At 42.1% G+C, this 25879-nt stretch overlaps 1 protein-coding gene across 2 annotated transcripts in view; it reads left to right on the top strand.

Annotated features, from left to right (window-relative positions):
• Window positions 1-25879, top strand: part of ITPR3 (inositol 1,4,5-trisphosphate receptor type 3) — a 356707-nt gene that overhangs the window by 239762 nt on the left and 91066 nt on the right. Inside the window, exons 57-58 of one of the 2 annotated variants that reach the window (XM_075264237.1) lie at window positions 5062-5223; window positions 6951-7097. In XM_075264237.1, the coding sequence (XP_075120338.1) occupies window positions 5062-5223; window positions 6951-7052 (264 nt within the window). In that variant the 3' untranslated portion in view covers window positions 7053-7097. Of the gene's footprint in view, window positions 1-5061; window positions 5224-6950; window positions 7998-25879 lie in introns of those variants that run through there. The other variant, XM_075264236.1, reaches the window with a different exon arrangement.

The raw sequence follows: 25879 nt of genomic DNA, 5'->3' as shown, positions 1-25879 counted from the left end.
TGGGTGCACGTAACCCCAATATATTCTTTGAATTCCCAGTCAGACACTGGCACTATATGGCAGTAGCAAGAAATGAGGGTATTTGTATTCCCAATATATTCTTTGAATTCCCAGTCAGACAATGGCACTGTATACCAGTAGTAAAAATTGTGGGTGCACGTAACCCCAATATATTCTTTGAATTACCAGTCAGACACTGGCACTATATGGCAGTAGCAAGAAATGAGGGTATTTGTATTCCCAATATATTCTTTGAATTCCCAGTCAGACAATGGCACTGTATACCAGTAGTAAAAATTGTGGGTGCACGTAACCCCAATATATTCTTTGAATTCCCAGTCAGACAATGGCACTGTATACCAGTAGTAAAAATTGTGGGTGCACGTAACCCCAATATATTCTTTGAATTCCCAGTCAGACACTGGCACTATATGGCAGTAGCAAGAAATGAGGGTATTTGTATTCCCAATATATTCTTTGAATTCCCAGTCAGACAATGGCACTGTATACCAGTAGTAAAAATTGTGGGTGTATATAGCCCCAATTCTATTGCTAGGGGACTTGCAGGGTATTTCTGGGGTGAAGGTGGGGGGGCACACCGTTGGAACGGGTATCGGGGTATATATCGGGTATACGGGAATACACTGACAGTGTATTCCATTCAGGATCCTGGGAAAGCTGGGTTGCGGCGATTGAGCCCGTCAGTGCCACGTTACACTGACAAGCTTCTCCCTGGAATTTAGCTCTTACAAGAGCTGTTGGTTGTCTTCTCCTTCCTATCCTAGCCTGTCCCTGCCTACCCAGAATCTAAGCCCTAGCTAGCTGGACGGAAACCTCCGTCCTCGGTGAATTGCAAGCTCAGAATGACGCGAACCTGGGCGGCGCTGTTCTTTTAAATTAGAGGTCACATGTTTTCGGCAGCCAATGGGTTTTGCCTACTTTTTTCAACGTCACCGGTGTCGTAGTTCCTGTCCCACCTACCCTGCGCTGTTATTGGAGCAAAAAAGGCGCCAGGGAAGGTGGGAGGGGAATCGAGTAATGGCGCACTTTACCACGCGGTGTTCGATTCGATTCGAACATGCCGAACAGCCTAATATCCGATCGAACATGAGTTCGATAGAACACTGTTCGCTCATCTCTAATCCTGAGGATTACTGTGGAGATGGAAGATGGGAAATATGGAATTATATCATCGGCACCTATTTGGCCAGGAATGTACCATCCAGCTAAAGCTTACATAAGAGGAGGCTAGTGTTTTTTTATTACGTCACCTGCAATTCTGACAAAATAAACTTTGTCATGTGATTTGATATGAAGTTGTAGTTTGCTGGAAGTGGTGGTGTTTTTCTATTGGATAACATCATTTTTTTGCGTGCACACTCACATACACATACAAACTGTCTTGTATGTGGTGTAAAAATGAAAAAAAGTTCTCCTACCCACAGCAATATACATAGCATTGTAAACACTGGGAGCAACACAGTAGTCAGATGCATAATAAGTATTTTTTTTTTAATGTTGCCTTTTCCTATATAAAGAGTAGTTAAAAGACCATAAAAGTTTAGTAACATGTATATGATGATGGTTAATAATTCATTTTCTGTACCAGGACCAGAGGGTCATTAGATATTCTTATTTATTGCCGTCAGGGAAATTTATCTTCATGTCACAGGCTCACAGCTAGTTTGCTATAAATATTTTAGTGCCTGCCCGTCCTATAAAGCAGACTGGTGATCAATAAATATTCTGGGAAATTAAACCTTGAGAATATGGAAAATTCACTAGTCTATGAAAAGTATACATAAAGAGTATACAGCTATATAAGAGCCATGCTCTTCAGCATTTCTCTCCCATACATATCATGTAAACATGAAATTGATGCTAAGCTGCCTATACACAGTGAAAAAAATAGGATATTTTGGAGATTTTATTTATTATATGGTTCTATAACTTGTTAGTTTGTACAGTTCTTGAACTAATACTAAAGATAAATTTACTGAATGTACAGGGTGGTTGAGCATACCATCCTATGTGTGGCATGTTGCTAAGGGGAAAGGGGCAAATCTGTGAAGAGCGTAGTATGATTATATAAATGACCTCTATGAGAAGTTTATATGATCATGCCCATTCTGTAAAACATATTTCATGTACCTGCCGCGTTTATTCTACTAACCACGATTGTGTAAATGGAACTAATCATAGTGATTTATGAGGCAAACACCCAAATGGCTGAGATGTTACATGTACAGCAGATGTTGGGGTGGAGTTAATATTGATGACCTATCATTAGTACAGGCATCAACCTTAGTGTGATGGGGTTTAATGGTCCACACCCTGCCGATCAGCTGCTTGAATGCTGTACATATACAGTGCCTACAAGTAGTATTATGTTGCTCAGTTAAATTTTAATAAATTTTAAACATAAAAGTGTGGGTCAATTATTATTCAACCAATAGGTTTAATATTTTGTGGAATAACCCTTGTTTGCAATTACAGCTAATAATCATCTTTTATAAGACCTGATCAGGCCGGCACAGGTCTCTGGAGTTATCTTGGCCCACTCCTCCATGCAGATCTTCTCCAAGTTATCTAGGTTCTTTGGGTGTCTCATGTGGACTTTAATCTTGAGCTCCTTCCACAAGTTTTCAATTGGGTTAAGGTCAGGAGACTGACTAGGCCACTGCAACACCTTGATTTTTTCCCTCTCGAACCAGGCCTTGGTTTTCTTGGCTGTGTGCTTTGGGTCGTTGTCTTGTTGGAAGATGAAATGACGACCCATCTTAAGATCCTTGATGGAGGAGTGGAGGTTCTTGGCCAAAATCTCCAGGTAGGCCGTGCTATCCGTCTTCCCATGGATGCGGACCAGATGACCAGGCCCCTTGGCTGAGAAGCAGCCCCACAGCATGATGCTGCCACCACCATGCTTGACTGTAGGGATGGTATTCTTGGGGTCGTATGCAGTGCCATCCAGTCTCCAAACGTCACGTGTGTGGTTGGCACCGAAGATCTCGATCTTGGTCTCATCAGACCAGAGAACCTTGAACCAGTCTGTCTCAGAGTCCTCCAAGTGATCATGAGCAAACTGTAGATGAGCCTTGACATGACGCTTTGAAAGTAAAGGTACCTTACGGGCTCGTCTGGAACGGAGACCATTGCGGTGGAGTACGTTACTTAAGGTATTGACTGAAACCAATGTCCCCACTGCCATGAGATCTTCCCAGAGCTCCTTCCTTGTTGTCCTTGGGTTAGCCTTGACTCTTCGGACAAGCCTGGCCTCGGCACGGGAGGAAACTTTCAAAGGCTGTCCAGGCCGTGGAAGGCTAACAGTAGTTCCATAAGCCTTCCACTTCCGGATGATGCTCCCAACAGTGGAGACAGGTAGGCCCAACTCCTTGGAAAGGGTTTTGTACCCCTTTCCAGCCTTGTGACCCTCCACGGTCTTGTCTCTGATGGCCTTGTAATGCTCCTTTGTCTTTCCCATGTTGACCATGAATGAGTGCTGTTCACAAGTTTGGGGAGGGTCTTAAATAGTCAGAAAAGGCTGGAAAAAGAGATAATTAATCCAAACATGTGAAGCTCATTGTTCTTTGTGCCTGAACTACTTCTTAATACTTTAGGGGAACCAAACAGAATTCTGGTGGTTTGAGGGCTTGAATAATAAATGACCCTCTGAATAAACTTTTCACAATTTAAAAAAAAATAAAGAAATAACATTCTTTTTTGCTGCAGTGCATTTCACACTTCCAGGCTGATCTACAGTCCAAATGTCACAATGCCAAGTTAATTCAGAATGTGTAAACCTGCTAAATCTGCAGGGGGTTGAATACTACTTGTAGGCACTGTACCTCAGAGATTTATGTAGGGTGGTTATAATGAGTTGCGGAGTCCAGTTTGTGTCATTGTCAGACCATTTTGCAAGGTCATAGTGAAACCAACACTGCTCTAAACTATCTGAAGGAGAGTTCATCACCATTAGAGTCTTGAAAAAAAACCTTTATATGCTAAAATTGTTACCGCATACTGTTCAGTATACTGTATTGAGCTCAATATATTAGTATGCTGCAAGCGCCTTCACTTCTTTCTACTGACAGATATTTAACATTTATCAATGTTTATGTAAGAGACTTAGAGAGAAAAAATAGTTACAGCTGCTAGGATATAAAAAGACTAAAAAGTAAAATCTTTAGTGTTCAAGGATGGATATTTACTTATTCACAAGTGACTTCTAGTGATGCCATCATCAGTAGAACGTGCCAAAACTGGATAACCTTGTGTGACATCATCTGTCAAGTACATATCTAGGATTTTGGACAACAAATTTTACAGCTTGTGTGAAAAAGCAGAAAACCTGGGAAAGGGGAATGTCTTACCAAATTGTAGGTGTGGCTTAATGTATGACCCCACATGTCAGAAAATGAGTTCAGCAAATTTGTGTCCTGATTTAAGCAAACCATTAAGCGGTTTTGAGTTAGACAGTCCAATAATGCACTAGATTTATCAAACAGCATTAGACACTGATATCTCTAGTGCAGTCTAATGCAAGCTTGCACTGTTTACAACCTAGACAGTATTAGTAAATCTGCCCAGTGTGTCCAAGTTCAATAGTAAGTAGGTTAATAAAGGAATGCTTGTTGTTGTGGGTAATTTGGGTGGCATGAATAAGTGTCCTAGAAATCAACTATATAGCTTGCAGTGAACATGTGGAAATGCTCAGCATTAAATGTGTGAATTTTCTGAACGTGTATATAAAATCTGTACTGTTCACTTTACTGTATACAAAAAAAACTTCCATTCCATTTTAGTTTTAGGACAAATTTAATAAAGGCTCATAATGTATAGGTTGACAGACAAAAAACACACTGTGAGGAAGTAGGATGTCATCACATAGATAGACTGTGTTTATGTATGGTCATATGTAAACAAAATTGGTGATGCTATTTTATTACCTATCTATTTGTCTGTCTGTCTCTGTCTGTCTATCTATCTATCTATCTATCTATCTATCTATCTATCTATCTATCTATCTTACTTCCATATCACATTTGTTGACATCTTCTGCAGAGTAAAAACCTAGACTGGTTCCCCAGGATGAGAGCAATGTCTCTAGTCAGTAATGAAGGGGAAGGAGAACAGAATGAGATACGTAGCCTCCAAGACAAACTCAACTCAACCATGCGACTGGTCACTCATCTAACATCGCAGCTCAATGAACTCAAGGAACAGGTATGGAATTCTTCATCAGTTTCAGTAACAGAGGGTAATGAACAGTCAAACAGTCTATGTGAATGGATAGTTATGTCAAAGAGGTGGTACTATAATCAATCTTTGACAGATTGAAATGAAATTGGATGATGTCACAGAGTAGCACCGCACAGTCACATAGCCTTGTTAGGCTTTAAACACACGTCATTTTTTTTTCTAGTTAAAGTCAGAAATGTATCCAGCAGGAAGGAGAAGTTCTCCATTTCCTGTTACTTTGAAATCTTCTCCTGACTTTGGATAAAAAAAAAAAAATTGCATGGGAAAACTGTATATGTGATTCCAACCATAAAAGTCTAAACAATAACCTTATATTTTCTTTATATGAAAATGGTTTTACTTCTTACCATGCTTCCTGACTAGCCACATCTACATCTAAACATAGCAGCTATATGCGGGGTTGAACCTAGCCTCTCTGCTGCCTGAGGTGACCTATAAAATGATGCTCTCCACCCCCAAAATAGCACACCTTAGCACTCTTTTGTTCCACAATGGGGCCCCCAAATTAAAATTGTATGCCACCCCTCCATTTTTATTTCAAATAATCCCTGTATCTGGCCTACAAACAGTACAATGCCCCTTTACTGACTTACTGGTACCACAATATATTATCTCCTTTACTGGCCTCCCACACAGTATAGCAGCTCCTTTACTGGCCTCCCATAGTATACTGCCCCTGTATTGGTCCCTACACAATATATTATCCCCTTTACTTTATCATTTTAGTACCCCACACACAATATTGCCTTCTTCGTTTTGGCTTACCATACAGTATCCAGTCCCCTTTTTTACACAGTAATATGTTAGCCTTAGATTCGACCCGAATCAGACCATCGTCTGATGTTATATAGAATACGGTCTTCCTCTAACATCACACACCCTGGGTTCTCTGCCGAGGCCCAATCACTTGGGGCGTGACAAACATCATGACTTCATGTGCAACAATGTCCATGCATCAGCTGTGACCCCAGGGCACTGCTCCTGTTGTGTCTGGTCTCTGCTTCTGCCTCTAGGACGCAGACTATAAAAAAAAATTACACAGCCTCTGGTAAGGAGTAAAATATCGTCTGCTACCTGTTGGATTAATTCACTAGGTAGTGGCTGATTAAAAAAATGCCGCCCTTCAGTTTAGTCACCTCAAGTTGCCACATGGCAGGTGTTGCCCTGGCTATATGGCACTTCTGTATGGCACTATATTATGGAAATATAGAATAATATAATATAGAAATATCTGTAATTCATCATCCATTGCAACATACCAGAATGTTATGGTTTGTTACCCATCATATTTTATGCTTCTTATCACCAATGCAGCTATGTGCAAGTTTGTGCTTAACTCTTAGCTTCATGTATCAACATATAAAAGAAACCGCCACCAATCTGTTACGACACTGGAAGGTCTGAATGACTTTTCCTGGTGTGTATTATTATAGTTGATGATTATTTCTAGAAGATAATGAATCTTTCACCCCCTTGATATTAAATTAATCTAATTTTATTGCTTCACTATTGGATGACAAGGTTTTTACTCTTCTGGAGTTCCTTCAAACACGAACACTCTGCAAGTAATTTATCATTTGCTTAACTATCCTTAGAGATTAATATGTGCTGGGCTTCAGAGTGTAAGTACTGAGGCAGAAACCAATTTTGAGACATATTTGATACATTCTCTCGTACATTTTTTCATTTAGATGACCGAGCAACGGAAGCGCAGACAGAGAATGGGATTTGTAGATGTACAGGCAAATGCGGGACACTCCATGGCCAGCAATCAAATTATAGCCAGCCAGTGACACAATGGAAACATACTGAAGATGAGCCATGCACCATAAAATATTGTGAAGACTGTAGCGGAACACTGTTGTAATGATATGCAGAATAATAATAATGCTGCTCTTTATATGAAACAATGAGGTTACTGGGTATGTAATGCTGCCATGATAGTAGCAATAAAGGATGTGGTTTCCTGGAACTAATAAGGATCCAGGACAGACTAAGGTAGTATGCAATATCTGTGTGTGTCTGTTTCTACAAGCATTTTATGAACAACTCTGGAATGAAATATTAAAAGCATAAAAGGGGAAAAACCTCTTTTACACAAAGTTCAATTAGAACCTGTATTAATCATGTTTCTTGATATTGTAAATAAGATTAATATATCACAGGCATCCACTACAGCAAATAATGACCAGCACCTACCTAGTACTCAGAGCGCTATTGGGATTGTGTCAGACCCTTACTAAGATTGATGCAGCTATTGACTCCTTTTGCATAGTCTGTCCTAGAGGTTGAGGCAGATAGAACCATTAACTGTTCCTCAGACTAGAATTGAAGCTAAATATTGAATGAGGTCAGATTAATGGTAATAGGAAAATCTTGATATAGTACTGACTGGGTACAACACACATAGATATTAATTTCAAAGCAGTTGAAAAATCTTTACCATTTTTATGAAGGAAAAGATTTTCCGTAATAGACTCGTGAGGATATAATTTTTTGTACTTGGTCGGTTTAGATGGTTTAATTGCATTAAAGAGAAAAATTGATAGGTTTACAAACATTACATGTACATATGGCTGCATCTCATTTCCTAGAAGTGCCCTGATGCATAGGCAATGGGCATGTTGTGCTGATTGAGAAAACTACTGTTTACAGAATGATGGAGCAGTTGGCTAGTTAGGAATTCTATATCTTATAGTAGAAAGCCCAAAATAAATGGTAATAAAATATTTTCTCTTTACCTCTTACTAATAAAATATTATAGTGTGTACTCCCGGGACTTCCTTGTGCTTTTCTCTCATATATTAGGTTTCCTCCACTTATGTTTGAGTCTTGTACAATGTTGGGAAAAACTGAGAAAAAAAAGTGAAACTCTATTTTACCTTTAATACATGGGTAAGTACTATAATACATATACTATATGGGAAAAGCAACATCTCCTTCACCTCCAGCAGCCTGAGGTTCCCACTTTCATGTCTTCACCATCTCAGTCATCCATTATGAGTTACTTATTTATGATGGCCACTGTCTGACTGTGTAACATGTTTACAGGCACCTGATCTATTCATCTAGTCTCTTTCATGCCACATAATAAGGGACAGTATTTTATTGCATTTATTAAGTTACTAAATTCTACAATTTGTACCAAATGCAATTTGTGATTCACCAAATAACAGACTGGCTAGTGTTTTATTGTTACATCCTAGGCACATTATTTCACCAGGGTGTGATTAAATAACTGGCAGCACATACAGTATAATAGACTACTGTGATGAGAACAGGTAGTGCTTTGTGATGACAGATTCCACACTCTATAAAACTCAGCATAAAAAACAGTTCTCTACAAGCATGACTGATCAAGTATGGAAAACAAACACCAAAGATAACAACATATGCAGTATCTAAATATAACATTTGCTTGTTTTGTACAACAATTATACCATTATATGGCCATAGAAATGGCCAAAGTATGTAGACACCTGATCAACACACCTATACTATATGAAGAAAAGTATCAGGACACCTTTGTAACACATATACAAGAGCATTTATGACATTCCATCCTAAATCCATAGGCATTGGAATTTAGAACGTAGTTTCAAAGGTATTTATTAAATGATGTCAAAAACATAACAAAGGAATAAATATAAGAACATCAGTAAGGTCAGCCCAAAAAGCAAAATAAATTGAATACAATAATAATACATTTTATTTATATAGCACCAACATATTCTGCAGCACTTTACAATGTAAGGTACAGACAAAATGAGACAGTACAGATTAGTAAGTCAAATCGCACATTGGGACTGAGGCACCCTGCTCACAAGAGCTTTCAAACTATTAAGAAGAGGGGATGACACAAGAGGTATCGTAGGAGGTAGCATTGCTTATGCCGTTTTTGTGATAAAGGTTATTTTTATCATGCATGTAAACTACGCTGTACGAGCTGCAGTGTCCTTTAATGTGCAGATGGTGCCTAGGCATATAAAGTTAGTAGACTGGGTGTTTTGAATCCCAGCGGGTCTGATCACTAATTCATTACACTGCAATGCTAATACATTGCAATGTATTAAGAAATGCTTAGACTTCTACACTGTCTACCAATAAGTATTTGGACACTTGTGGTAGAATAGAAAACAACATTTATTCATATTCACCGATTTTGGACGGCTGCAGTTTGGGGGTCTGTCGACTCAGGGCACATTCCGGCAATCACCGTTCTCCTTCCACTTCGTAATCACATAGGCCACTGTCGATTTTGGGTAATTCAGTTCGTTTCCTATGTCCCCTAAGAATCAGCCATTTCTGTAGTACCCCACAAATACTCCTTCCTCGAAATAGAGTAACTGCACTTCATGGCATCTTGGACACGACTAATGCCAGTGCTGTTTCCTACACGATATGTAACGGCAGAAGGCGTGACGTACATCACGACCACAGATGTCTTCATTTGCATTTGCATGGGTGTCCAAATACTTATTGGTAGAAAGTGTATTATAAGCTGTCTAGGTCATCCTGTAATAGAAATAAGATAATAAAATGTATTTTTATCATATTAAGGGATCAGCAGGCCATCCCAAAATAGTGGCGCACATGCGCCTCAAGGGAGAATGACAGGGTTGAGGGGAGGTTGATGCCCATGATTACTATTACAGTGGAGACCCAACAACTATATGCTGGCCTCTCAGCTCCTGAGTGGCTGCCATATTTAAATAACTGACATCTGCTGTAATAGTATGGTGGGGTGTCGGTTAAGGATTAATGCCAGTTTTAGACCTCTGCAGGTATTGAGCCAGCAGGGCATTAGTGACTTTCATGCACTATGCACCTCTGCACACAGTGACCTCACTCTTTAGCGTTACATGGTATGCCACTTCATGCCTGAGTTGTTGTGGTTCCTAAACTTGCACTTCTTAGCCTCTTCCCGTCACTGACAGTTTTCGTTTTTGCATTATCATTTTCAACTTTGCGCAGTCAATGGGACTTTTGCTATGTTACTAGTGAGGCTGGTCATAGACCAGCCACAATAGTAGTATCCCTATTTTGAAGGCTCCAGGCTGCCATGGGAACAGGTTGGCTCCCGCAATCTACTATTACATCAGATGTTGGGAAGGGGTCCAAGTGGTTGTCTTGGCAAAGATTTTATTTTTTAAATAGGTTGGGGAGGTGGAAAAAAAAGTCCACGCCGTACGTGACTGTTCAGTCTAATCAGCAGCTTCAGTGGAAGGGACTCGGGATGTCACAGCCAGCGAGGAATTGCACTTCAAGAAGACAGCTGAGCGGCAGGCCCGTGCTGGGAGAACACCAGGAACAGGTGGGTATGTTTTTTTTTCACCTCCCCTGGCCTATTTAAAAAAAATAGATTTTTTTGTCCGGACAACTTCTTTAATACCACTACTCACTGTTGATCGTGGAATATCTAAGATAAGATATCTAAGATAAAAACTGACTTGCAACAGTGACATCTATTAGAATACCATGCTTTTTTAGAAACGCTTGTGAAGGCAATCTGCATGGCTCAGTCCTTGAGTTGATATAGCTGAATGAAATGATTAAGAGGTGTGCTGATTGCCGTTTCGAATAGCACGCAATCATAGGAATGAATGGAAGCTGCCGGCACGCAGACTTTGCTGGCAGCCGGCCGCTTAACCCGCTGCGTGCTGGCTACGTCCATTCATTCCTATGGGTGCGTGCTATTCGAAACTGGTGTTTCGAATAGTACTCGCTCATGCTGACCTTATGGTAGTGCAACATGATGTATTGGAGGCAGCCAGTCCAGACAGCTGCTACTTTCACTTCTCTGTCAAAAACAGACTCATTTCAACTGGATTTATTTACTGGTTGTGCAGCATTGCCGTTATCATGAGGTCAGTAATGACATATAGCTGAAATGAATCAGAGAAGCCGTTCAGAGACTAATAGTGGTCTTAGTTGCATCCAGTACATTGTGTGGCATCACCCTTAGGCTTGTGTGCAGCAGCTTTACTATTGAAACCCATTCAATTCACATTGAATATGAAGGGATATTCCCATCTCAATATTCCCATATCCTTAGGATATAAATAACTGATATATGTGATTACCACCTCTGGGACATGCAACTTTCTATGGCACTGGGTCATGTCTTTACTGAAAATTGAATGGGGAGGGCCATGCATGCATTTATGCACATCTCTTACAGGTTTCCTCTGCACAGTGGATTATGTATGTGTAATATACAGCAAATGAATAAAAATAAGTAAATGAAGGGCTTAGATACACAAAAATGATCCTTTACTACATATTCATAAAAATCTGATTGCAAAGATTTTGTGCTGGTGCCAGGGTGGGTTCATTTGCGCCCTGACTCCGGTTTAGCCAATCCGTCCGGTTTCTATCTTCTGCCCCGCGACACTGGCCAGGAGACGGAAATCCGGCAGGCAGCTTTCAAACCCATTCACTTGAATGGGTTTGCAAAGGTGACTGCCCATGTGCGTCTTCTACCTGTCCACAGGGAAACCGTTTTTTTTAACCGGACACAAAGTCCTGCATGTCCGACTTTGTGTTCGATTTAAAGAAAAAAATTGTTTCCTTCTCCTGTCCAGTTTCGCTAAACCGGAAACCGGGCGCAGATGTGAACCCGCCCTCACTTCCAAAGGCAGTCTGGCACTCTGCCCTAAAGTGATGCAGTAAAAGATGATTTTACTTTCCACACATCTACGCAGTAAGTGGCCCCAAATGCACTATCTTTTAACACAAAGTAGTGATGTAACGCCCGTTTCACATCCACATTCGGGTTTCAGTTTCCATACTGCTTGTAGTACTTTTCTCTCCAAATGTTTCGTGTGGAAACTGAGCGGAAACCACACAGACCTCATTGTAGTCTATGGGGTCAGTGTAGTTTCTTAGGTAACTGCTCTTTAATGCATATAGGTTTTCATTTGGGGGGGGGGGGGGGCCCAAGTGGACGCCCGAATACTGATGTGAACCATGGGGGTAAGAGGTTCTGTAAAACAGGAGAGCTTTTAAATGTATCTAGCGAACTGCAATGAAAAATTATACATTTCACAAAAATATAAAAAAAATTACTCCATTGTGTTTAGCCTGAGCTTTATTAAATTTTACAAACACTTCTTGCATGGATACTTAAAGGGGTTGTCCCATCACAAGGATTCTATCTATACTGCTTGTTATTGAATGTAAGACATTTCCTAAATACACTGCTTCAGCAAAACTGCTTTGTTTGTCCACTATATTACTTTATTCTTTTTTTTTTTTTTTGACACATCCCTTGACTTATCTGGTCATAAGTCAAGTGATGTATCTGCTGCTCTGAGGGGGGAGGGAGGAGGGGCTAAGTGCACGGGAGCGAGCCTGGAGAGGGGTAGTTTACACTTTGGGGAGCCACCAATACAGACCCGGCATCCACTGTAATAGGCGGATGCCAGGGAGTGTAGACGCCGGCACAGGTGAAGCCAGCAGCGGCAGGAGCGATGCTGCTATTCCGGAGGGGAGGGGGGGGGGGGGGGTGGAGGAGCGGAATAGCAGCATCGGTCCTGCCGCTGCTGGCTTCACCTGTGCCGGCGTCTACACTTCCGGCATCCGCCTCTCTATTACAGTGGATGCCGGGTCTGTATTACATTGTGAAGGCTGTACGTCCGATGCTTAGTGCATCGGCAGCGCACACGCAGGGCCAGCGGCATAGAAGCGACGACTTCTCACCGCTGGCTTTGCATATGTAACCCCGCCCACCAATGACACAACAAAGCCGGAAGACAGAAGAATTTACTGCAGCGAAGACTAGCGAGTATGCGACGTGGGACAACCCCTTTAACTACTTTCTGATAACTGCTGAAATACTATGGAACATGGCAGAACTTGGTGCCATCTACCGAGCAGTGGCACACAGGCACCACCATACTGGCTGGGATCACCCCACACACAGAAAGCATGTGCTTGAGGCAGCGATCTGTAAATATGACAGCTGGGAATCTATTGAAGGATCACAGGCCTATCTTTAGTACTGTTCTGCACCTCAGGGGCTCTGTAAATGTGGCATGGCAGCCAAAAACTGCACATTCTAAATCGTCACTCCAAAAGACACACATCTTTAACATATGTGCCCTGGTGTGTGCCCAAAACAGCAGTCAAAGCAATAAAACGTTCTGGGCCAAGGAACAGCAGGAAGAAACATTTTCACAACTGACATTACTTGTATACACAAATACAAATGTAGTAGACTGATGACACATGCATAAACTATACATTCACTAAGGAAATTTACACTGAACAATATAATCCAAAAGTGTATGAATCGCCACATCCATCTTGTGCCAGAAACAAAATGCGCCAAATGCTGTTGTGCTTGTGATAACCACACAGTTTGTGGAGTGTTTGTCTCTGCTGAGTATGAGTGTTCAGTGCTCAGTGAGCCGCTCATCTATGACGTCAGGCACATGTGCGCTGTGGAATACAGCTCTCAGTGCCGGTACAATACTATTAACTATGTGTGCCCTGATCAACATTTCAGTGACTGTGGTCTTTTTGAATTAAACTATCATTACAAACATGAATTTGGATAGGACCCCCCGAATGGAATACCAAGCACATTTGCAAGTGGTGCGCAGTGAAAACACACGGATCCCCATAGACTAGAATGGGCTTGCTGCATGACTCTCACAGAGATTTCGTGGAAAGCACACGGACCCCATTATAGTCTATGGGTTCCGTGTGCTTCTACTGCACACCGCTTGCAAATGCGTTCAGTAGTCCGTTCGGGTGGTCCCCATGCAGACTCTCCGAAGGATTACCAAACGCAGATGTGAAACAAGGGTCAGGAGGATAAAAAATAATGATGAGAAGTTTTTGGAGCAGGCAGAAGATTTGAGAAATTGCCTCTTATGCAGAGGTTATCCAAAACAAGTAATAGAAAAATCACACCACATAGATCTTTTTAAAACTAAATGAAAAGGAAGCAGAGGAATGATAGGAGATTTTTTCATTTAAATACAGTGGCATCGCTAAGTAAGTCTATTATAAGGAAAAATTAGATGTTGCTGGAGGAGGATCCAGTTTTACATGAGAGGGCTATTAAGAAACCCCAAATTACCTTTAGACAAAGTGGAACTATAAAAGACCAGAGTGATAGAAACCGCTATTCTTCCCCTAAAACTAATTAGCTAAGAAAAAATGACCCTCGTAAGAAACTACAAATTTTTAAGACTCGTGGGTTTAGGACAGAGAGTGAAACAATTTATTAGTTGTAACACCATGTTCATTGTGTATGTGATATTAGGCCCTTGTGGGTTTCTCTACATTGGCAAAACCATTAGGAGCTTATATATGAGGCTTTGCGAACATTATAAATTGATTCTGGAGAAGGATCCCCTAGGTTAATTCAACATATTAGAGAAATACACAGTGGTAACACATAAGTTTCACCTTTGCAGGTATAGAACAAGTCCCGATACTATGGTATGGCGGTGAGAGATGTAAAGTATTGTTGCACAATACTGAGTGTTTTGGGCTTATATGATAAAACGACATAACTGTTTCTCTTTAGAAATTGTTCCCCCGTTTTAGATTTCTCATCCTTATCTGACTTATTTAGGTTTAGGAATATTTAAGTAACTTTATTTGTTTCCTGTTTGTCTTTTCATATATTGGTACTTCTGTGTACAATTCATTGTCGCCTTTAAATGAATTTGGGTTGTAATTTAGGAGAAACCTCCTATTCCGCTCTTATCCACTTTTCACATAACTGTCTCCAACTGTCTCCCTCCATACTATGGAACTCACTACGACTGCACACAAGACTATCCCCCACAATCACAAGCTTCAAAAAGACCCTGAAGACTCACCTATTCAGGAAGGCCTACAACCTCTATACAATAATGCTACCATCACCACACCACCATGTAAACAGCCTCTACCCTCACCTACATTCTCTATCCCTCTTCCTTCTTTCCCACTGTACCAGTTGGTCACTGTTAGTATTGAATTTGTTTTGTATATTTTGTGTACTGTATGTAAACACTCAATTACAGCACCATGGAATTAATGGTTCTATATCAATAAATAATAATAATAAAAATATTAATAATAAATAATAATAAAGTCTTCCCAGGGAAGGTGAGTAAAAATAACACACACTTACTACCTCTCCTGGGCATCTGACAGTCCCTAGTGTCATCTACTGGCCATTTCTGGCCTGTGGCTGATGTCCCAGGTCTCAGTGGTTACATGGAGCGTGCTGAGGTCCAATCACAGGGCTTAGCATGATCCTTGGGACGCCTGACTTTAGCCGCAGACGTGAAGAGGAAACCAGAGACAGCAGGATGCCCAGGAAAGGTGAAGCAAGGTGAGTATAACTGTTATTTTCCCTTACCTCCCCTAGGCCTCTGTTTATTATACTTTGAAAAGCATATTATATTGTGTGGGGCCACTGTGGAGCATTATACTATGTGGGGTTGCTGGGGAGCATATTTTACTGTGGATCTAATGTGGAGCATTATACTGGGGAGCATATTATATTTTGTGGGGCTACTGTGGAGCATTATACTAAGGGGGGTTCAAAAGAGTACATTATACCATGTGGAGCCAATATTGGGGGGGGGATCATACTATCCTGTATAGGGCCACTGTGGAGCATTATACTATGGGGGCTCTGAGGAGCATTAAATACCATGTGGATCATTATATATAATGTGTGATGGCCACTGGACAGGAAACTGTAAGATACACCAGGAAGGAGGAAAGCCAACAAATATTGCCGGTATTGCCCTAAAATTCCTGATGGCAGCCCTGTGTGCTATGCCTGCATCACAATGCACACTAAAATCTTGCACGTACATGGGATGTGCAAAAACCGGTTATGGGGCTGTTGGGGCATGCACAGTACTGTATACACAGTTTACACCCACATGTGGGGTATTTCCATGCTTAGGAGAAATTCCATAACAAATTGCGAGATGGATTTTCTCCTTTAACCACTTGTGAATCTATAAATTGTAAGGCTAAAATAAATTATATATTTTTTTTTTTAATTTAAAAGTCTAAATTGCACCTCTGTACTTTTAATTCCTGAAAATGCTTATAAAGGACCTTTCATGTTCTCAGAGATGTGCAGTATTTTCTGCTAGAAAGACAACAGTGCGCTGACAATGCGACAGTCCCGCACGGTGCTGGAGATATTGGAGCCTTTTGTTTTGTCACTGATATCTCTCCACTGTCAGAAAAGCGGGCCTCACAGTTTAGCGTAATCACTGTGCTGTGAGGATTGCCCCCTGGACAGTACAAGGCTATGAAATAATACTTTTGGGGTAGTGGCATAACTAAAGTCTTGTGGGTCCTGGTGCAAAATTTTGTCTGGAGCCCCTACCCCTTCCCTACCCCTTAAATTTTTTATTATCAGAATTTTCAATACAATAAACAAAACAATCCGTAACAAAAGACCAGTAAAACAGCTAAAAGTTACATTGCAAAAAATCAAAGGACATGAAAACGGAATCGTGAAAGACAAGGACACTGGGGAAAAGATAGGAAAAAAAAAAAAAAGAGGGGGTCGGCTGGGCCCTAGAAGCCTTGTGTAATACAGTAAGTCTCCCAGTGGGGACCCTGCCTTTCTGACAGTGGAGGAATATTGTCGCTGATTCTAACAGCACTCATATCTCCAGTACTGGGACACATACCAGGAAAGCTGACCATGGGCTGAATTGGATTTCTAGTGATATGTACTACTCATCTGTAAGGACATGAAAGATTCTTTTGAAGGGGTTTAGAAAGTTCCCAAATGCCGCTTTGAAATTTTTGAGGGGCTAAATTTAAAAAATGGGGTGATTTATAGAGGGTTTCTAATACATAGGATTTTAAAATTCACTTCAAAATTTTAGTGGTCCCTAACAAATTGGTATGGGAAAATTTTTATTAATTTGGAAAACCACTGTTACACTTGTAAGAGTTCTAATGTCCATAATTAATTAAGGGATAGAGATGAGTGAACAGTGAAATATTCGAACGAATATCAAATCCCATTATAGTCTATGGGGAAAAAAGCTTTGTTTAAAGAGGACCTTTCATGGTCCGGGGCACAGGCAGTTCTATATACTGCTGGAAAGCTGACAGTGTCCCGGTACCGTAGCGCTTTGCAGTCAGAAGGGCGTTTCTGACAGTTAGCCAGGGACGCCCTTCTGCCAAGCAGCGCCTATCGCGCTGTGCTCTGAGACCAGGGAGGAACGTCCCCTCCCCTCCTGATAATACTCGTCTATGGACGAGCACTGTGAGCAGAGGGAGGGGGCGTTCCTCCCCGCTCACACAGTACAGCGCAATAGGCGCTGCTGTGCAGAAGGGCGTCCCTGGCTAACTGTCAGAAACGCCCTTCTGACTGTAAAGCGCTACGGTACCGGAACCGATAGCGCTTTACCCGGGGCACAGATCGGGAAAGCCGACAGTGCACTGAATTCAGCGCACCGTCAGCTTTCCAGCAGTATATAGAACTGCCTGTGCCCAAATCGGTGAAAGGTCCTCTTTAAGGGTCACCAAGTCCACTATGACACCTCAGCAAATGATGACAACACCTCTGGAATGCAACTGGGACAGCAGGGGAAGCGTGCTTGGGGGCATCTAACATGCCCAAGTCCCTGTATTACGCCACTAATAATGCGGGAGCTGACTTTTTCCCATAGGAATGCATTGACCAGCGTTGTTTGGCCGAATGCTATACAGTGTACAGCATTCGGCCAATCAATGCTGGTTCTGCCAGAAGCTTGTCTGTGAGGAGGCGGAGTCTAAGATCGGTCCACAGCAGTCTCCATTGTGATCTGATCTCAGGTATAGCAGAGTTGACACAGCTCTGCTACATCTCAGATGTAGCAGCGTTGAGCGCACAGCACTGCTACATCTCAGGTATAGCAGAGTTGACACAGCTATGCTACATCTCAGATGTAGCAGCGTTGAGTGCACGGAACTGCTACATCTCAGGTATAGCAGAGTTGACACAGCTCTGCTACATTTCAGAACCAGCATTGATTGGCCGAATACTGTACACTGTATGGCATTCGGGCAATCAACGCTGGTCAATGCATTCCTATGGGAAAAAGTCAGCTCCCGCTCAACTCTGCTATACCTGAGATGTAGCAGTGCTGTGCGCTCAACTCTGCTACATCTGAGATGTAGCAGAGCTGTGTCAACTCTGCTATACCTGAGATGTAGCAGAGCTGTGTCAACTCTGCTACATCTGAGATGTAGCAGAACTGTGTCAACTCTGCTATACCTGAGATGTAGCAGTGCTGTGCGCTCAACTCTGCTACATCTGAGATCAGACCACAATGGAGACTGCTGTGGACTAATCTTAGATTCCGCTTTCTCACAGATGAGCCTCCGGCAGAACCAGCGTTGATTGGCCAATGCTGTACACTGTATAGCATTCGATGCGAGAGTAAGTTCAATGCAAACACATCGTGGCAGCGCACCATATGCTAGTCGGGATCGCTGGCTTGCAGTATGCAGGAGCTGACTTTTTCCCATAGGAATGCATTGACCGTACTCTTGCATGTATCTCGGGCTGTATCTCGGTCACAGCACTTGGAAGTCAAGGTTTTTAGAGCCCCAAAGAGCTGTTTGAGTAATATACCTACCTAAATAAAGATAATTCCTAGCTAACCCTGCCAGTACATCTATCCCTGTCTAGTTCACAGTCTCATATGAACTGGATCTGAAATCCACTATTCGTATAAAGTGGAGGTCACCTGATTTAGCCAGGCTTTTACTTTTTCCGATTATTTTCGATGCCTCTGTTGTCGTAGTTCCTATCCCACCTCCCCTGCACAGTTATTGGTGCAAACAAAGCGCCAGGGAAGGTGGGAGGAGATACGAATTTTTTGTGTGTTTTCCGCATGGTATTCGATTGGAATCGAATATCTCGAACAGCCTGATATTCAATCGAATACCAATTCGATCGAACGTTGTTCAATCATCTCTATTAAAGGATGATTAAAAGATGGTGCCAATATAAAGCAGAGATATGGTGGATAATAGTTAATAATGTGTCTTGGTGATTTGACCAAAAAGCAGGGCATTTCACATTTTTAATATTGTGAATTTTTCTGAATTTCCATCATACTTTTTTTTTTTTTTTTACAAATAAATGCAAAAAATAACAATATTTATGACTAATATGAAGTACAATGTGTCACGAAAAAAAAACAAATCTGAAAATCACCTGGGTAAGTTAAAGTGCCTCAAAGTTATTGCCATTTAAAGTGACACATATCAGTTTTAAAAGTGGGGCCATGTCTCCAAGGCAGTTTTTGGCAGTGTCCTTAAGGGGTTAAAGTACATTACAGTTTGATCCATAATCACATACTCTATGAAATGAGAGTGTTGTCTGAAAAGTTCACTGAACACAGTTACCTCTAAGAGTAACATGTATACAATGAGCCCATGCCCCATATAAGCCAAGAAAAACTGGGTTGATTTTCTTATCTTTGCCCTTAGAGGGGAGTACACCAGAGAGACAGGAAGAAAAGCCTAAATGAGTAAAAAGTACAAGAATATATGGTGCTGTCTGGAGAGAGCGAAGTAGAAGACAGACTTGGTTGCCATTACATTCCACATAATCCACAAGCAGTTATCTGTAAACGCTGCTTCATTGAGAATAACAAGGACCTCTACAATCCCAAGGGGCACATCAAGAAAATTAATTTGGAAGGCAGTTGTTGCCAGATTTCTTTTACATAACACTGAATATTTCACAAGAAATTATGGGTAAACAAATTCTTAAAATAAATTGAAGAGATTCCATGAGGAATTGTGTCAAATGCTTGAGTTTCTAATGAGACTAATGAGGTGGAATTATTTAGGATTCTCACACAAGCTCATGTTTAATCATGGCCTTAATTTTATTTATTATCATCATCATCATATTGGTATTTCAGGGGGAAAAATGAGTAATGTGCCATCTGCATCTGCAGGCCTCCATAATTCCAAGTGTGGGGACCTCTACCTTTGGTTAGTAAAACCCTAGATACAAGTATGGCGTCTTCATTATCCAGTTAATCCATGCAATATACCTCATACAGTACTAGACCTTATTTATGAAAGAGTTTACCAAAATGTTGCTTTAGTTTCATCAAGTGCTTTTCATACTGTTTTCTTATGGATTTTTTTACTCTTAGGATAGCTTAGAAATATCTGGGCTGACAGCTGGTCTTTCGCTTGGTCCAGCTGCTTGCTGTTACTTCTAATGCTCATATCATATAGTACACAGAGCCAGAAGCAGATAGCTCAGTACACTGTATAGTGGCTGGGCACAGTTACTCTACTTCTGCTCCCACAATAGCTTATCCACAGAATAGGAGGTAATTTAGGTGCTAGAAACAGTGCCTGGGGGCATGGTGCTATACAGTACAGTGCTACATCTAATCTATAGGTTATGCTGCTGTTATACTTTTCTTCTATACAAATGGTCAACACTTGTATGCTAGGAGAGCATGCTGAGATTTGTAGTTTCAACATACCCAAAAGTCCAAAGGGTTGACAGACCTGAAGTAGCCCCACATATCTGATCATGTCCGCCTCCAATCCACGGACCCTTTCTATCAGACCTTTATAGCCTGCAACTCTGATGTCACTAATCATACAGTGCATAGAGAAGGCACCAGGAGAACATAGTGGCACAAACATCTCACTTGCATAGCCATTATCAGCTATTACTCTTGTAATATCTCCTCAAACGCCCCACAGAATCAGTTTCCAACACTGCTGCCATGTTGCCCGAAGCTGTGATACACTAAAGCACTGAACACTCAATCTAAGACTAAGCATCTATGCACATGAACAGAGTCTTGACCATACTGGTAGAGTGCAGGATACATGTGAATTATGTTATATCCTCACTCCAGAACGCAGATGACGCTGCTGCCTTCTATAATACCACCATCACTTCAGTCCTTGACTCTGTTGCCCCCTACACAACCAATAGAGCCCGACCAATCAATAGGCAACCCTGGCACGCCGACCTGACTAAAAAACTAAGACATGCCTCGCAGGTTGCAGAACGCCTCTGGAAGAAAAGCCATTCCCAGGAAGACTTCCTCAGTTACAAAGAGGCAATTCTCGCATTTAAAAACACACTCACCTCCACAAAGCAGGTCTACTTCACCACACTCATATCTGCACTCTCTCATAATCCCAAACAGCTATTCACTACCTTCAACTCCCTCCTCCTGCGCCCCCTCTGACATCACTTATCTCAGCTGACGACTTTGCCTCTAACTTCAAAACTAAAATCGACACCATCAGAGACAGTCTCACCCTACTCCCCAGACAACCCCTCTACCCAAGTACTCGCTGCTCCTCATCCTTGACCTGTTTCTCCACCATCACTGATGAAAAACTCTCCTCCCTAATCTCCAAATCCCACCTCACCTCCTGCACACTTGACCCGATCCAGTCACATCTCATCCCCAAACTCACTGAATTCATTACTGGATCCTTCCCCTCCGCCTTCAAACACGCCACAGTCACACCTATACTTAAGAAACCATCCCTCGACCCGTCCTCTCCAGCCAACTATCGTCCCATCTCACTGCTCCCGTACACCTCAAAACTTCTTGAGCAACACGTCCACTCCGAACTATCATCCTATTTCTCGTCCAACCTGCTCTTTGACAGACTACAGTCAGGCTTCAGACCCCGTCAATCCACTGAAACTGCCCTAACAAAAGTCACTAATGACCTTCTAACCGCCAAAGCCAAGCGCAATTACTCTGTCCTCCTCCTCCTTGACCTCTCTTCTGCCTTTGACACAGTTGACCACTCCCTCCTGTTAGAAATTCTCTCATCCCTTGGTATCTCAGACCTGGCCTATTCCTGGATCTCCTCATACCTCACTAATCGCACATTCAGCGTCTCCCACTCACACACCACCTCCTCACCATGCCTTCATTCTGTAGGTGTCCCCCAAGGCCCAATGTCTTGGGGTAACCCTGGACTCCGACCTATCCTTCAAGTCACACGTTCAAACCCTCAACACTTCATGCCGCCTCCAACTCAACAGCATCCACCGAATCCGCTCCTTCCTCACCCCTGAAACTACTCATAGGCCCTCATAATCTCTCGCCTAGATTACTGCAACACCCTTCTCCATGGACTCCCAGCTAACACCCTCTCCCCCCTCCAGTCCACCTTAAAGTGCGCTGCTTGCTTAATTCACCTCTCCCCCCAATCTTCATCAGCTGCTCCCCTCTGCCAGTCCCTCCACTGGATACCTATAGCCCAGCGAATTGAGTTCAAGCTACTAACGCTAACATACAAAGCCATCCACAACCTGTCCCCTCCATATATCTCTGAACTAATCTCCTGCTACCTGCCCACACGTAACCTCAGATCCTCCAATGACCTCCAACTCCGCTCTTCTCTCATCCGCTCCTCACACAACCGTCTCCAAGATTTCTCCCGTGTATCCTCCATACTCTGGAACTACTTACCAAGACTGACCCCCACAATCACAAGCTTAAAGAAGGCCCTGAAGACTCACCTATTCAGGAAGGCCTACAGCCTCCAATAACACTATTACCACACCACCATCTGTACAGTCTCCCCCTCTCCTTCTGTCTCTACCCCCCCTTCCCTCTCCTTCTGTCTCTACCCCCCCTTCCCTCACAGATTGTAAGCCCTCGCGGGCAGGGCCCTCTACCCCACTGTGCCAGTCGGTCACTGTTAGTATTATATCTACCTGTATATTTTGTGTATTGTATGTAAACCCCCAAATGTAAAGCACCATGGAATTAATTAATGGTGCTATATAAATAAACAATAATAATAAATAAACAAAAAAAAACTCAGACCCAATAGTGCTGGAATGTAGATAAAATGGGATCCGTTGAAGGCAGGTTGGACCCTTAGGAGATACAGTGTAACAAACTACCAGAGAGACTTCTGCAGTGACTGCTGATATATGGTGTACATAGCTGACAGAACATTGTCTGGACTGGATACAAATGTAGCCACATCTCAGCTAAGAGCATAACTAGGCTTATATAAGGTTTGGGAATCCTGAATGTAAATAATAATAATAATAATAAAAACAACTTCTCATTCACAACCAATTTCATAAAATTGTTGAGGAATGAAATGTACATGTAAAAGAAATTGTACACTGTACATGAAGAACGTATATATAGAATACGCATTGTATTCGAGTGTGGTCTGTATTTAGATTGCATCTAGTACATGTGGTTGGATATTTTCTCCCCTAAATTCCAATGTAATTGATGTAACCCATGAAAGTAGACAAACCTATTGCACAATGAAATCCTAGGATTATATGGAAACAAGTGCAACACTCCACACGTTTCACCAAAGCGACTTGGCTTTTACTTTCATAATTGTGGTTCAAAGGGATTAAGGATTCCAGGGTTTGCATGAAGTAATCCCAAAGTAATTAATATACTAGAAAGCAATGGAGTTAGAAATACATGTGGAGGAATGTTAGGTATTCCTGTTTGCTGCTAGTTTAGGTCAAGCCTTCAGGACTTAGACAATAGCTCCTTGTCACCAGGTACTTTCTCTTCATAAAATAGTTGAGCATTCTTCTTCTGGCAATTCATTTGGTGACTTTTCCATTTAGTAAGTCCCCTTTATCAGTTTTAACTGTAGATTTCAGGTGTTGGAAAACCCCTTTAAAGGAATCCTATCATTCAGATCAAATTTTTGTCCCTAACACATAAGAATAGCCTTAAGAAAGGCTATTTGTCTCCTACCTTTACATTTCTTCTCCGCGCCGCCATGCCGTAGAAATTCTGTTTTTCGCCGGTATGCAAATGAGTAGAGATGAGCGAACACTGTTCAGATCAGCCGTTCTGAATAGAGATGAGCGAACACTGTTCGGATCAGCCGATCCGAACAGCACGCACCCATAGAAATGAATGGAAGCACCTGTGATGCTGACTTTGCCGGCGGCCGGCGTCTCAGGTACTTCCATTCATTTCTATGGGTGCGTGCTGTTCGGTTCGGCTGATCTGAACAGTGTTCGCTCATCTCTAGTTCCGAACAGCACGCACCCATAGAAATGAATGGAAGCACCTGTGATGCTGACTTTGCCGGCGGCCGGCGTCTCAGGTGCTTCCATTTATTTCTATGGGAGCGTACTGTTCGGAACTAGAGATGAGCGAACACTGTTCGGATCAGCCGAACCGAACAGCACGCACCCATAGAAATGAATGGAAGTACCTGAGACGCCGGCCGCCGGCAAAGTCAGCATCACAGGTGCTTCCATTTATTTCTATGGGAGCGTACTGTTCGGAACGGCTGATCCGAACAGTGTTCGCTCATCTCTAATTTTTAAATATAAATCTTGGGTTTCTTTTACGTTTTATTATTTGTTTATTTATTTCTCTACAAATGAGTTCTCCCGCAGCACTGGGGGCATCCCCAATGCTACAAGAGAACTATCCAGCGCCGCCTCCATCTTCTTCAGAAACGTCCTCTTCACATCCCTTCTTCCAGCGCAAATGATGAAACTTGTAGGCCTCGGGCAGAGCCGATTGCACATGCCCACGGCCACAAGAAAAATGTATAGTCTATGGAGTCCATGTGCTTTTACTGCACAGCGCCTGCAATTGCGTTTCGTATTCCGTTCGGGGGGAAGGATGGGGGGGGGGGTGTTTCCCCATGCAGACTCCCCCAGACGGAATACCAGCGCAGATGTGAACAAAGGGTCACTTTCCTTTTCTGGACTCCGTCCTCTAGCCCCAGAGTGGTCCTGAATGATCTCAACACTTTGATGCAAAATGACAAAATTTAAGATAGGTATCACTCTAAGTTTGGTGGAAGTGGGTCCACAGGGGACTGACTGGACCCCTCAAAAAAATAATACATTTTTATCAGAAAATAGGATGGACAGCAATGAGTTTTGAGCTTAAATTTAAGAGCTACATGAATCCATATACATATAATACAAAGGATAAGAGCTAGATTTCTTTTTTTTACAGTACAGCTGGTACAAATACTCTTTACAATGTACTTGTTAGCTGGAAGGGGGAAAAAAATAATTATATCTCCCTATATTATAAAAATGAATTTCTGTCTGTCTGTCTGTCTATCTATCTATCTGTCTGTCTGTCTGTGCTCTAATGCGAACCAAACGACTGGACCGATCTTCACCAAATTTAGTACAGAGATACTTCAGATATCCGGGAAGGTTTAAGACGAGACTCCAACTCGCTCGGACATACCGTTGCTGAGATACAGCATTTCAAACACAGTGCCCCCCTTAGCCAATACAAACCTGAAAACTTTCACTCATATTCCAACTGCAATACACACGGTCACTCCACATGCACAATACAACACTGATATCCAAACTGAGATACACGCATCAGAGGATTAGATACACAGATCAGCACACAGTATCACACACCAGAGGATTAGATACACGGGTCTGCACACAGTCCCACAAACCAGAGAATTAAATACGCACTTCTGCACACAGTTCCACACACTGAAGGATTTGATACACGCGTCTGCACACGGTTCCACATACCGAAGGATTAGATACAGGCGTCTACACACAGTTCCACACTCCAGAGGATTAGATACGCGCGTCTGCACACAGTTGTACACGCCATAGGATTAGATACAC

This window comes from Leptodactylus fuscus, chromosome 2 (assembly GCF_031893055.1).
Source record: "Leptodactylus fuscus isolate aLepFus1 chromosome 2, aLepFus1.hap2, whole genome shotgun sequence".
Taxonomy (NCBI): Eukaryota; Metazoa; Chordata; class Amphibia; order Anura; family Leptodactylidae; genus Leptodactylus; species Leptodactylus fuscus.
This window is presented reverse-complemented; position numbering and strand designations above follow the sequence as displayed.